Source organism: Pecten maximus, unplaced genomic scaffold (assembly GCF_902652985.1).
Source record: "Pecten maximus unplaced genomic scaffold, xPecMax1.1, whole genome shotgun sequence".
NCBI classification, from domain to species: Eukaryota; Metazoa; Mollusca; class Bivalvia; order Pectinida; family Pectinidae; genus Pecten; species Pecten maximus.
The window spans coordinates 1-16,258 of NW_022982846.1; the positions used below are offsets into that span (position 1 = coordinate 1).

A 16,258-nucleotide genomic window follows, 5' to 3' on the forward strand; every position below is an offset into this window, starting at 1 on the left:
ATTCCCTGATCAGACATGATAAGGTACCAGGTCACCTGCCCGATCATGTGGGTTTTCCCTGGGCACCCCGGTATCCTCCCACACTAAGACCCATTACACGCTTCCATCCAGACCAAAAAGGCCTTATTAGGTTAATGTAAGTTTATATAACTTGTTTTTTGCAATTTTTGTAAAATAAATAAGTTTAGAATAAAGCCAATTAGGCCTTATATAGGTCATCATCCTGGGTGTTAAGTCATTATCATTCAAGGGCGTTACATGTACATACAAATTACACAGTGGTAATGTCAAGTATACAACATAGCATAAAGGTTACCAAGGTCAAGGTCACTCAAAGCATTCAGTGGGATCCCCCATCGCTTACCCATACTAACTTATATATGGGAATACACAATCCCAGTTGATAAGATATCTGTCAAGTTTGTCTCCACAGAAAGACTCATATAAAAACTTTATTCCTGATAATAACAGCAATAATATACAGGATCTTGGTCTCAACCACAAGGTTAATACTACCATCCGGGTTGACAGAGGTACAGGGATGGCAAACAATGGTCTATATATAATATATATATGTATAGCCATCATCTGGTCAAGGGCGACAAGGTCACCTAAAACTAAAAAAAGTCATCAATATCAGGAGTATTACATCTAGATAAAACAAAAAATTGCAAAGTACAAGGTCAACTAAAAAATAAAAAAATGATAATAAGTCACTCAAAGGAACTTCCATCAAAGGTAAATGAGTATAAGAATATGGGTCTGAAGTCATTATCAGTCTATAAATGTCTTGCTCAGAATTCAGCAATATGGTCAACTTTATCTCTACAATGCTCAGACAGAATTTAGCAGGAGACATAAGGTCAACTTTAAAATCATCCAAATGTTGAGGGAGGAAATATCTGTAAGGAAACACACATTATTATTCAGACATATATCCGCATCTGGTTGATATTTCCTATTCTCATTTAGCTTTCATTTGAAGTAGGATTACATAAGGCCTACAGCCATTTCATATTGTCATGTCATGTCATGTACTGTCTTGAATTGGGCTCTTACTTGGTAACAAAACATTCCACATGCCATGACTGGCGCCATTGCCATTGAGGGAGGGAGGGGGGGGGGGGGGGGGGGGTGGGGGGGGGGGGGGGGGGGGGGGGGGGGGGGGTTAGTGCATATGATAATGGAATATTTAAAGTTTAGGAAACTTAAACTATGTAAGATAATCATATGTATCAGCTATGTTTCCAACTCAATATATGATCAAGAACTTTATAGAAGGACTGGTCAGTTCATGTACATTATAATACTACACTTTTAGGAAGGATTTTTTTAAAGTCAAGTTTAAAGTGATTTTGGCTACTTTTACTAACAATGCCACACCTCAATTTGCGTATAATAGGCAAGCTTACGTATTATACGCAAGTTGGTGTTTTTCTCCAAAACGATTGTACATAGATTTTATATATTACACATGTACAGTGTATCAGTTGTCATCAAGCTGCTGTCAAAATTAAGACATTGGTTATGACATTATCACACAAAATATCACGATGACAATACATATACCCATGAATAAGTTTATAAGTGACATATTTATAACGCGTCTGGTTCTATTTCCATACCGTAACCGCTGCTGCCTGCTCCGAACTGGCTAAGTCTGGTGGGGGTGGAACAGGCGACGCCATCTTGGAAATTATGACAAATCATGTGACTTTTTACGCTTCCGCTTTCACTTTGAAATCTAGATCAGATGCACGTTTTACGGGACGGCATTTCATACATGTGACGAAGTTGATTCAGATGACGCGGGTAGTATGAAAACAGGTAGGTATGCCTTATATTTCCTCATTAGAATGTTAAGCCTCCAGACAATCCGAAATAGGCCTTTTGCCCTGACTGCTAACATTTGTCATAAGTGACCAGTTTGACAGTTAAAAATTCGGTTAGAGGTCGCAACAATTCTAATATGTAACTGTCGTCAATATTCTTTCCCTAACCGGCTACCGGCACCGTCACAGGTCTAGAACATTTGACAATTTCATTAATAGCTTTACATTGATTCCAATTGCTTCAGTTAACATACAGTAATACGTGTATTTATGTATGGTCAACTCACTCCAATCCCCTCACTCCAATCCCTTCCCCCCAAAAAACTTGAAAATGACAGGACGGGGTTTATGAATTCTGTAACGTATCGGGGTGGGGGTGGGGTCCGATCTTAGTCTGTCACACTGAGATCCCAACAGCAACGATGTTTTGTTTCTACTAAATAACCCGTCTTGTCAATATATACAGATAGAGCCGCTAAGCATATTTACAGAGCATACTAAACATAAATATACAGGGGGATATACAACCTACAACCTATTTCTTACTACAGACTAATCAAAATAGAACGAGAGCATGGTATTTACAACATAACAAATGTATACTATGAGAACTACGTTATACACAATATTGGACTAAACCCCATGTTCCCACCCAACTGAGCTCTCAAACACGGCTACAGCCTTCAAAAATGCCTGGCATATGTCATGCTTGGCCCCCGGCACCGACCACGGACTATGCACCCAGTACGATAGCTTGTTACACAGTGCTTTACCACACTGCTATACCCTACAGTGATACATGTAGCCAGCCAATGCATGGAGAGGGAGGGGAGGTTGTTGGACGAGTCCAAGGACCCCTGAAGTCGGGAAAGTTAGCATAGTTAAAGGAAATATTGGGAAATGTTTACATAATAAAGTTAAGCAACACTGATGTACCACAACAGGTAATGACTTTATACACTTGTAGAAGTGAACATTTTAGTCAATGACTCTGATTCTTATAATATTACCATTCAAACTTTTAGGAAGTCTTTTCGGAAATTTCCCCATCTTTGCAATTGGAAATTTTAATAGAAAATTGGGAAAAAGATATTTATATGCCTTTCAAAGTCGGAGTTTAAAAAAAACCTAGGTTTATTGGACAATTTTTGGTAGAAGCAGGTTGGGTATCGAAATACAGTAGAGGCTAGATTGAGTTTTAAAGACAGGACCTAGAAAAATCTGAAAAGAATTAAATAACCAGGACCTATAATAACCTGAATACAAATGAAGTCACTTAACCTTATAGTCCTAATCTATTTGCAATGCATACAACTAAATTTGTGGATTAATTTTGAATGACAGTTACCTATTTTTCAGTTTTTGATATGGAGAGAATATTTGTTCAGTTGTGTCTACTGCTGCTTATGTTCAGTACTGAGGTTAGTAAATCAGACTCGCCTCATCAACCAAAGGAAGTACTGGTGATTGGTGGAGGGATCTCTGGACTAGCTGCGGCCAGGAAACTGGTCAACCATCTTTCACAGCTGTATGATGTTACAGTCCTGGAAGCTAGAAAAGAACGATATGGTGGCCGTGTGTGGACAAGCAGGAAACTTTTCAAGAAACCTATTGGTAAGTTAAAGATATATACATGTAGGTCGTTGTCACCAGATTTATTCATATTAATTTAATAGTAGACACAAGGGATTATAACATGGTTACCAAAGGGGACACACAGAAACAAGGGATTATAACATGGTTACCAAAGGGGACACACAGAAACAAGGGATTATATAACATAGTTACCAAAGGGAACACACAGAAGCAAGGGATTATAACATGGTTACCAAAGGGTACACACACAGAAACAAGGGATTATAACATGGTAACCAAAGAGAAACACACAGAAACAAGGGATTATAACATGGTTACCAAAGGGGACACACAGAAACAAGGGATTATAACATGGTTACCAAAGGGGACACACAGAAACAAGGGATTATAACATGGTTACCAAAGGGAAACATACAGAAACAAGGGATTATAACATGGTTACCAAAGGGGACACACAGAAACAAGCGATTATAACATGGTTACCAAAGGGGACACAGAAACAAGGGATTATAACATGGTTACCAAAGGGGACACACACACTGGGAGACACGAATGTACTAGTTTTTTCATATTTTCTACTAATTCTGAAATTTTCACCAATTTTACCATAAAAGATCTGATTTAACCCAACCCAGTCCATTTTTTCAGCAACGTATCTAATTATGAATTTTCATGGCTAATTTTCGACGGTCAAAGCTAGTTCTGTGAATCATATCCAATTTAACATGACCACCGTCTAATTCTATCGAGCTATCTAGAAATCATGAACTTTACTCTATTTATTTCATGACTATCTAAAAGTTTCCCCGACAGTCTAGAAATGTCCGACAGGGTCTATTTTGTTCTCCACTGACGCTAATTCTGCTCCTCGAATCTAGTATTGACGGAGCAATCCAGTTTTCGTGAAAATCGCCTAATATTAAACGTCATGACGAATATTGCGAGATTCGCCTCGGGCGGTTCTGTCGCGCGGCAATACCAGCACTGCCAGCCGTAGACTACTTTACCTGGACAGCAGCCATCCGTGACCATCGAGTCCCGCGGCTAGCCTCGACTTGGGAGCGCTCAGCCGTGAAGCGGTCCTACCATAATCACCTATACTTACGATGTCGGTACCGACTCAAATGATACAGACGATTCGTTCTTCCACAATTAACAATATTATCGGAAATAAATACACTACATTTAACTAAATTTCATACGTCTAATTTAAAAATTCGTATCATGACAGGAAGGTGGTATAATATATATATAAAGGAGATTTTTGCAATGAAAGTATTGGAGACGAGTTCTATCATCTATTTATGTTAAAGTGTACCCTGAACGAAAAACGATAATCAAATGTGTTATTCTTTGTAACCACCAAAGAAGAATGTCGCAAACCGCATCAAAATCGGTTGGCCGAGTGCCGAGATATCGCACATCGAAGTACGCGATTTGCACCTGTCGATCGACTGCTAATCAGCGTATCGGTCAGTCACGCTGATTTGGAACTCTTCAGTCTATGACGTCACAGGTTGAACAGAGTGACTGGTATGGTGGCCAGTAGCATAGAGGACAGTGTGAACAGTATCAGTACAAATATGTTTGAATACGATCTGGACATGAGATTTGAGGTTGTTGAATTTGGCGAATATTGCCGACGAGAAGTCGGAATCCAACAATATAAGTTTGAGTTAAAAAAAAAATAATAACATAGTGAAATTGACTCTGAAAATGACCGCTTGGTTTACACAGACTGGTGTAATAATCGGTCAATCACCAATAAATGTATATTAGTTATGTGTTTACCATTTCTTACTCGTTACCAAAGAAAGCAACACAGCATCAACAAATTAAACTAAGATAATGTGCCATTTCATTCGCAAATTAATATTCAAATAAACATACCAACAATACAACAGTTCTGGATACTCTGGTTTGTGAGAAAAGACGAACACACGTACAGTAAATTCAAGCGTTATATTCTATGCAAAACCCGCTTTAGTCATGAAGGACACTTAATTTAGAAAGTAATATATTATAATCATCATGATCTACAATATACTAAATCTCTCTCCCGTATGAATACCAGTGTTAAAGTCTACAACAAACTTCTACATATACAGATTTTACCCTTATTTTACATGTCATGGTCTCAGGGATCAAGGACGATTAAATGCTTGAGAAAGACATAATTTATATACGATCGTTGTCAGTGAAATTATATAAAAGTGATTCGCAACAATTATAATATAATTGATACTTTCTGTACAGGTATAAAGCATAGGTACTTATTAAAACCATTATTTTAGCTCCGTTTTTAATGATAAAACACAAACAATTTATTTCATCGTGACTAATCATAATTAATACTAAAATTTATAAACTCGTAATGATTTTCGTGTATGATTTTTTTTTCCCTCCAAATTTTATGTATTTTTTTGCTTTTATTTTTGTAATTGTGTCATTATTATGAAGTGATCGAGACCCTGGTGGTTTTGCTTTCAATTCGTGTCGCAAGTCATATCTTCACTTAAAAAAGGACTTTTAAAAGATGTATAAACATGTTCGGAGAATTACGAATTCTCAAGTTTGAATTGGTTAGTATACTGCTAAACAATTACCAGGTGTGAAATTACGGTCCACAAGCTCATCACACCTGGCACTGCACCACAGGTGTCCGTGATTTCTGGTGTTCTAATCAGCACACGCCGTGAGTTCACGCGTTTGGTTTCTGTGCACTTCAAAGGAGTTCCGAAAACATGGTTTTACAGGTTGTTTGTACATAAATTGAGCTTGAATTTTATTAAGAATTGCGTTTATACTATAGGGAATACATTTTGTTGAAATCAAACACATTATTTTTGGAATTCAGTGAGTTTCGTTTTCTATACAAACGAATAAAAAAATCATATCTCAAACGTTTGTCTATAGAATAATTAACCTAAATTACCTCATTCATATATGTACCCATGATGTTGAAATTTATTCTATGAATCTTGTCTGGGAGTTACTGAGCTTTCATGGACACGTTTTATCAATTGCGGACAATTACCCAAAAATCACAAATAACGGTATAATTTCTGTTTTGGCTAATAAAAAAAAAACCAAAATGATTAGCATTTATTTCACATCTTGAATGAATTGCATTTTAAACTTGTGTTACTAGAAGTATTATAACCGAAATCAATACTGGTATATGTGTATGTAACAAACCTGTCATGCCCCCATAATAAAGGCTATATGATGTAAGTCATTATAAACGGCCGGTTATTCAAATGTCATACATGTTACAACGACCCGTTAAAATAAAAAAAATATGAATAAAATATTTTAATATAAATGTTATCAGGGACATATATAGACTTATTATACGTCCCTGATGTTATATACGACCTGTTATAATAGAAAATAGGTAAGATGATACACGCTGTATTTGGCCCGTTATAATAGAAAATTAGTAAGATGTTACATGTTGTGTATGGCTCGTTATGAGAGAAAATTAGTGAGATGCTACATGTTATATATGGCACCGTTTAAAAAGAAAGTTATATGTCCCTGGTTTCGGTAGCACTTGTTATTAACTAATTCACAAATATAACTCAGAGAGTTTATTCAGCACTTTCCTTTTTTTTTTGTCTTATTCGCATTAATTACAGGCACGTGTTCACGTTTGTTTCTATATATTTCCTATATGGCGGCTCCGATCGTGTTCAACCTGTGACGTCACAGGTCAGAGGTCACCAAAACGAGGTATTCGGCTTTGGGCTTCAGGTGTGTTTTCGAGAAAAATCACAATTACTCGGAAATGGGTCGGCCGATTTTGATGCGGTTTTCTGCATTCTTGTTTATTAATCAATACCAATAACATATTAAAATGTAATTTTTCATTCAGGGTACACTTTAACATATTGAAATGAAAATTATTCGTTCAAAATGCATCCCACAGTATTACTGTATTAACCCAAGTATTCATAAAATGAGAGGTCTAATATCTATATGTCATACATGCAATTACTGAGGGTTTATGTCCCTGTTGTAAACCTATATTATATTACCTAGCAGGAGCTTGATTATCAAAAGGAGAACGATTAAGGAATGAGCATGAAAGGACAATGATAAGATGAAGGAGCGTGCAAACGTAGTTAGTTTGTTCTAGGCAGATATTATGTTATTGTGTGTAAATCAAATATTTTTGTTAGACATAAATTCATTTTGTATAATTATCTGTATTCCTTTCACTTTCTCTCTTTAGTCTTCCTTTCTAATTTGTCAATCGTAAAATTAATGTAAATGTCCATTGTTTGTGTCACATTGTTGTAAAAATGTTTGAAGGAGGGGGCTTTAATAAGTTGTATAACTTCTGCCCAATCCTCATGCCTACATTTGAAGCAATAAAAATATGTTGTTTTTTTTTAAAAAACCTATATTTGCTTGTATATTTAGGTAAATTACATTTTTACTTTATACATGATTCCAACAAGGAATATGTAAGAAAACATATTTAAATATCTTGCATTTCTATAGCAAGTTTGCCTAAATTGTCTTATTATTTAGAAACAGAACTAATGGAATCCCTATGATGTCGCACACATCGCTCGGCGACTCTCATCAGGCAGAACGTTTATCATTTGTTGACCATTCAGTGTACAGTGGACCCGCGATAATCCGGACGCCGATAGTCCGGAAAACTCGCAGTCCGGACGGAAATGCACGGGAACGGATTTCCGTAACGTTATTTGTACTCACCAGTCAGGAAATTCGGATTCCGATTCTGGAAGCCCATTTTGGGAACGGAATGTACTTTTCATTAGTAAATTTCCCGCAATAATCCGGACGATTTTTTCACCACGAGGAGAAAAAATGTCGGAGCAAGTCACCCGTGTCGACAGCTGTACACAGACTATTGCTTGACACTGTGCGTAGTCATAGCGACCGCTGCCAGGTCATAGCCCCGGGTGTTTACCTGTGTTACAAAGTGTAACTTTTGTTTTTATAACGGTACATTACTTTTTCTCTACGACCTTTTTAAACTTTACAGTATTAAAGGATTTTATAGTATAGCCTGGTCTTGCTTTTATCAACTTGACGTACAATATCTATTATAGTTATTTTACAGACGGCAACTTTCATAGGAACACATATTGCTATTTCGTAATTAGCAAGAATTTACGCACAAACATACAGTACGTGATACCATAATTAATCAATCTCAAATACATGTAATAAATTTATGATCGGTAATTAACATCATGAACACTTGTATTGGGTAAACACGGATATCGGCTTTGTAACACCGTTACGTGAAACGACGACTCATTGAAAGATGCACGTTATTAATTACATACACATTTACGTATTAAGCAGTGATCACAAGAACTGGGTTGATTACACACAAATTAGTCAATAGTCGTATGATACTTAATTAAGCGTCACATTGTTAAGTTAATACGGGTTCAATAATTATCGGACTTCTTCGGTAGTTCTCGCTGGTGTAGCGTACTTTTAGATATATAGCTTGGGGTTTCTGGTACGTAAAAATCATAAAAAAACATGGACTGATGGTAAGTTGTAAAATCCGGGTCTTTTATTTAAGGTATTTAACGTTTGTAATTTCTACTTGTTTGTGAACCTCCGGGACGTGACACATGTGTGGTGTTTGTAGGACACATATGCCCGCTATAAATAAAACAACTTTCACTTTACATGTTCTTTTAAAAACAAAGTTTATTTTTTACTTTCTACAAAAGAAATCAAAAATCATATCAGAAACATAAGTATATTTATTGTTAAAAAGTCTGACAATTAGACGTGTTTATGAAACGTCCCGGATTGTATGTAATCAAGGGAGATAACTCTTACACGACAATTTTTTTGACCTGGTAGACGAAATTCGGCAGTCCGGAAAACTCGTAATCCGGACGGTTTGGACTGGGAACGAAGGTGTTCGACTTATCGAGGGTCCACTGTACATCACAAGTTTGAATACAAACGTTTGATTCACGGTATCGGAGACATATGACATATCTGACGGTATTATAAAGATGAACGTGTTTTTGATAATATCAATATAATTGTGCATGTACATTTTTGTATGTGTATATGTATTTAGTGAAAATATTCTATTGTTCTGTGTAGGGGGGGGGGGGGGGGGGGTCATATGTACAAATATGTGTAGGTTATTTTCGAATCCCATGAGATCCAAATTGTACATAATATGTATATATCTAACCCGTACTCCACTTTGTGTTTGTATTTCTGTTATATATACCAATACAGCTGACCCGCTAAATCTGGACGCCGATAGTCCGTAAAACTCACAATCCCGACGGAAATGTCGGGGAACGAATTTCCGTAACGTTATATTTGTACTCACAAGTCCGGAAGTTCTGATTCCGAATCCGGAGCTCCATATCGGAAACGAAATGTTAGTTAAGTAAAATTCCAGCAGTAATCCGGACGTTTTTCTCATCACATAGATAAAAAGTCTGAGTTGGTCACCCGTGTCGACAGGTGAACAGGTAGTAGATCGCGGTCGCTTGACACACAGAGTAGTCATAGCAACCGCTGCGAGATCTTAGCCCCCGGCATTAACCCGTACAATTTAGTTTTTGTAGCGGTACCTTGGTTTTCTATACAGCGATCGAATCAATTAAAGGATTATAGACCGGTCTTTTTTTGTTTAAAATGTTTATTCAATTCAATCCTTACGACTTATAAGCATGCTGAAAATGACAGAATACAATTCTTTATCTTCACTATTTTTAAAATGCAATTTAACGAAAGATAGACAGCATCAATATACAATGTAATGACGATACATATGTTATGACATTTCTGAGCGGTAATATCGAATGAATGAGTGGTGTGTGGAGTATACAATAGTGTAGTCATATTGCAAACATAGAAACTGATAAGAGTGAAAACAAAAACAGCTAATTCAGGCGATATCTAGAACGTGCTGTAAAACACAATTTCAAATTCTCTGATATCAATATATGTTATTCCGTAGTTAGCACGTACGAATCCATAAAGCTATATAGGATTATCACTGATCATATATAAGGAAAGAATATCTTTAATAACACGAAACGTTTTATCAAATTTCAAATTCTTTATTGACTTTAGGCCATACGGCCCATAAGTACATATTATAAACATATTATTATTATCAGGTGTTTCACAAATTGAATTAAAAACATCGGCTTGGAACGACGACGCTTTGCTGATAATACTACTGATAAACCGTAAGGTTTAAAGTAATAAATGAATTGAATTGAATTGAAAGATTTTATTATATAACACAGTTGTTTTCTTTATGTCAAACGTAAGACATGATAGTTCAACACATCTTTTTTTTTTTTTTTACAAATCTTCTATTTCATGTTTGATTCGTAATGACTATACTGGTCACACTATACACAACAAAATATGCACAGAGAAGTCGGTTTCAACATGTTACATGAAATGCATACATATTATACCCTCGGCGTCATTATAAATGTATGGATAATAAAAAACAGTTCAATATTCAGTAAGAAACATCTATAGAATATCGGAGACACTATATAGGATTTATAGTTTAGTTGTTTTTCTATATCTCATCAGAGACTTGTATATCACAAGTCTCTAATCTCATCGATGTGATACATACAGTTTCAAATTTTCTTATTAGTAAGCTTGTATATATTAGAGCTCGGATAGTGTAACCCATTGGTAATTACAATATTCCTCTATATATAACCAGGGACGTATATAGTGGATATATAGGTCTCTGATGCAGGCATCTGTTCCAAAGAAGATGTACTTAGAGGTTCGGCAAATAACAAAAATGTTGATACCCGACAATAAACGTAAAAGATAACGTTTGTACCTTCGAAGTCTTATATTGTAGGACTAATATACTTGTCATGTTAAATACAGAACCAGCTTATAGTTCATCCCAAAAAGGGGGCGGGGATTTACCTGTGCTCCCGCCTAAGGCAGGAAGCCAACCAGCAGGTTCAATTTAGAAATGCCCCAGGCCTTGTAATCAACAACTGTCCAGGTGTCCTTGTGAAGTGGATGACAAGAGGTTTTCGATACAATATTCTTTCTTTTATTAATACAATACAATACAATACAAAATATTTTATTAACGTGTCACGTGTCAATATTACAGATATATAAAATACAGTAGAAGTCATAAAAACTTTACAAGTTGCATTAAAATTATATTCACATCCAGACTTATGAGACACAATATAGTAAAAAGTTCTGTTAAATATAGGTAAAACAGGATCTTCTGCGATACATCAGATAGAGTGAAGAAGCTAAAATAGGCTGAAGATCATCACTTGTCATAAGATAATGAAATTGTTCATATGGGTCTAATTCTAAAAAGTTTGGACAATAATTGCTTGCTTCACTAAATAAAATTCGCCTAATATCTGAATAAAACTCACAGTCAATTAAAAAATGGCGCTCGTCTTCTACTAATCCTGACTGACATAAAATACATTTCCTCTCATGTAATGCTAAGGGAGGACGAGAATACCGGCCTGTCTCTATTTTCAATTTCAAATTACCACAACGGAACTTGGCTAACGTTTGCCTATGCTTAAAATTTACAACAGTATATATATATGATTCTGGGGTAAAAACAGATTTAAACGTACGGTAAGTACGCAACTTAATCGTTTATTGATACAAAATTTGCCTCAATTGAATAACAATAAATATGTAATCGTCGTATTGTGAATGTAATACTTTTATTTTTTCAGGTGTCTTATGATATTGATGTACATGCAGCACATTTAATGAAAATTTAACTGGAACAATCTGCAAAAAAAGTGAATGTATCGTATGTGATATCAGAAATATAGATATACATCATGTGATATACATAATGTATGTATCTTATCGTGTATGTATCGCATATTTATAGCTTGAACACTTAATTCGAGTTGGTACCGACACCGTATAGGTGATTATGGTAGGACCGCTTCACGGCTGAGCGCTCCCAAGTCGAGGCTAGCCGCGGGACTCGATGGTCACGGATGGCTGCTGTCCAGGTAAAGTAGTCTACGGCTGGCAGTGCTGGTATTGCCGCACGACAGAACCGCCCGAGGCGAATCTCGCAATATTCGTCATGACGTTTAATATTAGGCGATTTTCACGAAAACTGGATTGCTCCGTCAATACTAGATTCGAGGAGCAGAATTAGCGTCAGTGGAGAACAAAATAGACCCTGTCGGACATTTCTAGACTGTCGGGGAAACTTTTAGATAGTCATGAAATAAATAGAGTAAAGTTCATGATTTCTAGATAGCTCGATAGAATTAGACGGTGGTCATGTTAAATTGGATATGATTCACAGAACTAGCTTTGACCGTCGAAAATTAGCCATGAAAATTCATAATTAGATACGTTGCTGAAAAAATGGACTGGGTTGGGTTAAATTAGATCTTTTATGGTAAAATTGGTGAAAATTTCAGAATTAGTAGAAAATATGAAAAAACTAGTACATTCGTGTCTCCCAGTGACAGAAACAAGGGATTATAACATGGTTACCAAAGGGTACACACACAGAAACAAGGGATTATAACATGGTTACCAAAGGGGACACACAGAAACAAGGGATTATAACATGGTTACCAAAGGGGACACACAGAAACAAGGGATTATAACATGGTTACCAAAGGGGACACACACAGAAACAAGGGATTATAACATGAATACCAAAGGGGACACACACAGAAACAAGGGATTATAACATGGTTACCAAAGGGGACACACACAGAAACAAGGGATTATAACATGGTTACCAAAGTGGACACATAAACAAGGGATTATAACATGGTTACCAAAGGGGACACACACAGAAACAAGGGATTATAACATGGTTACCAACGGGAAACACAGAAACAAGGGATTATAACATGGTTACCAAAGGGGACACACATAAACAAGGGATTATAACATGGTTACCAAAGAGGACTCACAGAAACAAGGGATTATAACATGGTTACCAAAGGGAAACACAGAAACAAGGGATTATGATATGGTTACCAAAGGGGTCACACAGAGAAACAAGGGATTATAACATGGTTACCAAAGGGGACACACAGAAACAAGGGATTATAATATGGTTACCAAAGGGAAACATAGAAAGGTTACTCACAGAGAAACAAGGAATGATATAACATGGTTACCGAAGGGAACACACAAAAACAAGGGATTATAATATAGTTACCAAAGGAAACACAGAAATATATGTTACATTCAATGAGACACAATTCAGTACCCACTAAATATCCAATACATGTCTCTGACGTTGCTTTTATAGTTTCATATTAGTGAGAACTTAACATGCTATTATGCTACAGGTGCAGAGACTGACCTTGGTGCCACCTGGATCAATTCTAAGGAGAAGGATAACCCTATCTTAGCCATTACAAGGAAAGGAGAGATAGAGACTAAAACATCGGGTCCTATCCAGCTTCATGTTCCAGAGGCTGGCAAGATTTTCACGGGTGATGAGGCCAACAAAATATTCACAGAAGTTTTCTCTGTAAGCTGTTTTCTGGGAACTTAATTGCCACAAGCTTTTTTAGAAGAAAAAAATCATCTCAATCCTGAGTTACTTATAAATTAGTTGTTGTTCTTGTATCAAATTTTTTTTTTTTTTAAATACAAATGTATACGCATAAATGAAAATTGACAATTATTTTTGTCAGTTGTGCCCCTTGTAACTTGTTCCCAACATATACTGTATCATCTTTATAAGAATATCAAAATGTTTTTACTTTCATGAAATATAAGAAAATAAAAAATATATGTCAGTGACAACCTACCCTCTGTATCACTGAATCTTATGAAAGTTTTCAGAATGTACTGTATTACGTATAACAAACAAACTTTTACCCACTTTCATAAAATCCCTGAAGCTTCCCTATTACCTATAGAATGACAGCAGGTTTTAGTCCAGGTATGTTTCATTGTTCTGTGATCTCTGTTTCTATTGGCCACGCTCTGTGACCTCTGTTTCTATTGGTCATGTTCTGTGACCTCTGTTTCTATCAGCCATGTTCTGTGACCTCTGTTTCTATTGGCCATGTTCCGTGACCTCTGTTTCTATTGGCCATGTTCTGTGACCTCTACTTCTATTGGCCATGTTCTGTGACCTCTACTTCTATTGGCCATGTTCTGTGACCTCTGTTTCTATTGGCCACGTTCTGTGACCTCTGTTTCTATTGGCCATGTTCTGTGACCTCTGTTTCTATAGGCCATGTCCTGTGACCTCTGTTTCTATAGGCCATGTTCTGTGACCTCTGTTTCTATTGGCCATGTTCTGTGACCTCTGTTTCTATTGGCCATGTTCTGTGACCTCTGTTTCTATTGATCATGTTCTGTGACCTCTACTTCTATTGGCCATGTTCTGTGACCTCTGTTTCTATTGGCCAGATGATGCAGTCTGCAGTAGACAGAGTAAAAGCCACTGGTATAGATGTCCCCCTACAGAAGGCTGTTGAGGACGAGATCACACGTCACACATTCCAGGGTGACCGTGCCATCATCACGAGTATTCTACGTAATCATCAGGCTGTCACCAAGGCAGATTACTCTGCCATGTTCTTTGACCCAGTAAAACTATTTGGCTGGAATACGGTCGTGGTGGATGGATTTGACCAAGTTCTAGATGCGTAAGATTTATTATCCTGAGAAGGTCCAACCATATGTGTAATTATTTTTTCTGGGTTATCCAAAACTTTAGATGGCCACCATGATCAGCATTTTGAAAAACACATTTCAGACTTCTCTACCAGGATTTAGCTGAAACCTGCCAGGAATGCTCCTGAGACATTTTTGACCAAGAGTTTTTAATTTTCCAGGTCAATTCAAAATCCAAGATGGTCGCTACATGTATGACTGCCATTTTGAAAATCACATTTTAAAAAAAAATCTACTCAGTCTCTACTCCTACTATTTGAATTTATTATTAAAACTTGCCTGAAATGTTTCAAAGATTGTCCTGATCAAGTTTTGTTGTTTTCTTAACTGGTCCAAAATTCTAACAATAAATTTCTATTGTTCTCATTACCACTACTGAAACTGCTAATGTATGCTACATTACAACTAAGGGTCTTTATAGTCACATAACCAGGCCCATGGGGCCTCTTCTTTTATGATAACAATGCTGTAAACTTTTACACTGATAGATGCCATGTTGAATCATTCTTTGAAAAAACAGATTAGATCACAGAAAATATTGTCTGAAAGTACATTTACAAGTACAGAAAACCAGACAACATTTGTAGGTAGATCTTAACAAGTTTAATTGTTTTACAGAAGACCGGACAACATCCATAGGTAGATCTTTAACAGGTTTAGTTGTTTTACAGAAGACCAGACAACATCTGTAGGTAGATCTTTAACAGGTTTAGTTGTTTTACAGAAGACCAGACAACATCTGTAGGTAGATCTTAACAAGTTTAGTTGTTTTACAGAAGACCAGACAACATCCGTAGGTAGATCATCAACAGGTTTAGTTGTTTTACAGAAGACGAGACAACATCCGTAGGTAGATCATCAACAGGTTTAGTTGTTTTACAGAAGACCAGACAACATTTGTAGGTAGATCTTAACAAGTTTAATTGTTTTACAGAAGACCGGACAACATCCGTAGGTAGATCTTTAACAGGTTTAGTTGTTTTACAGAAGACCGGACAACATCCGTAGGTAGATCTTTAACAGGTTTAGTTGTTTTACAGAAGACCGGACAACATCCCAGGGTAGATCATCAACAGGTTTAATTGTTTAACAGAATAGCAGACAACATCCTTAGGTAGATCTTAACAGGTTTAGTT

General features: G+C 36.5%; 1 protein-coding gene across 1 annotated transcript; it reads left to right on the top strand.

The window, feature by feature from the left end:
• Positions 1-2,088: 2,088 nt before the first annotated feature.
• LOC117321037 (polyamine oxidase 4-like) lies at positions 2,089-15,315 on the top strand. The gene is made up of 4 exons (XM_033875516.1): positions 2,089-2,776; positions 3,192-3,446; positions 13,778-13,962; positions 14,856-15,315. The coding sequence occupies exons 2-4, from the start codon at positions 3,200-3,202 to the stop codon at positions 15,096-15,098; spliced, it is 675 nt and encodes a 224-aa protein (XP_033731407.1). The 5' UTR covers positions 2,089-2,776; positions 3,192-3,199; the 3' UTR covers positions 15,099-15,315.
• The last annotated feature ends 943 nt before the right edge of the window (positions 15,316-16,258 follow it).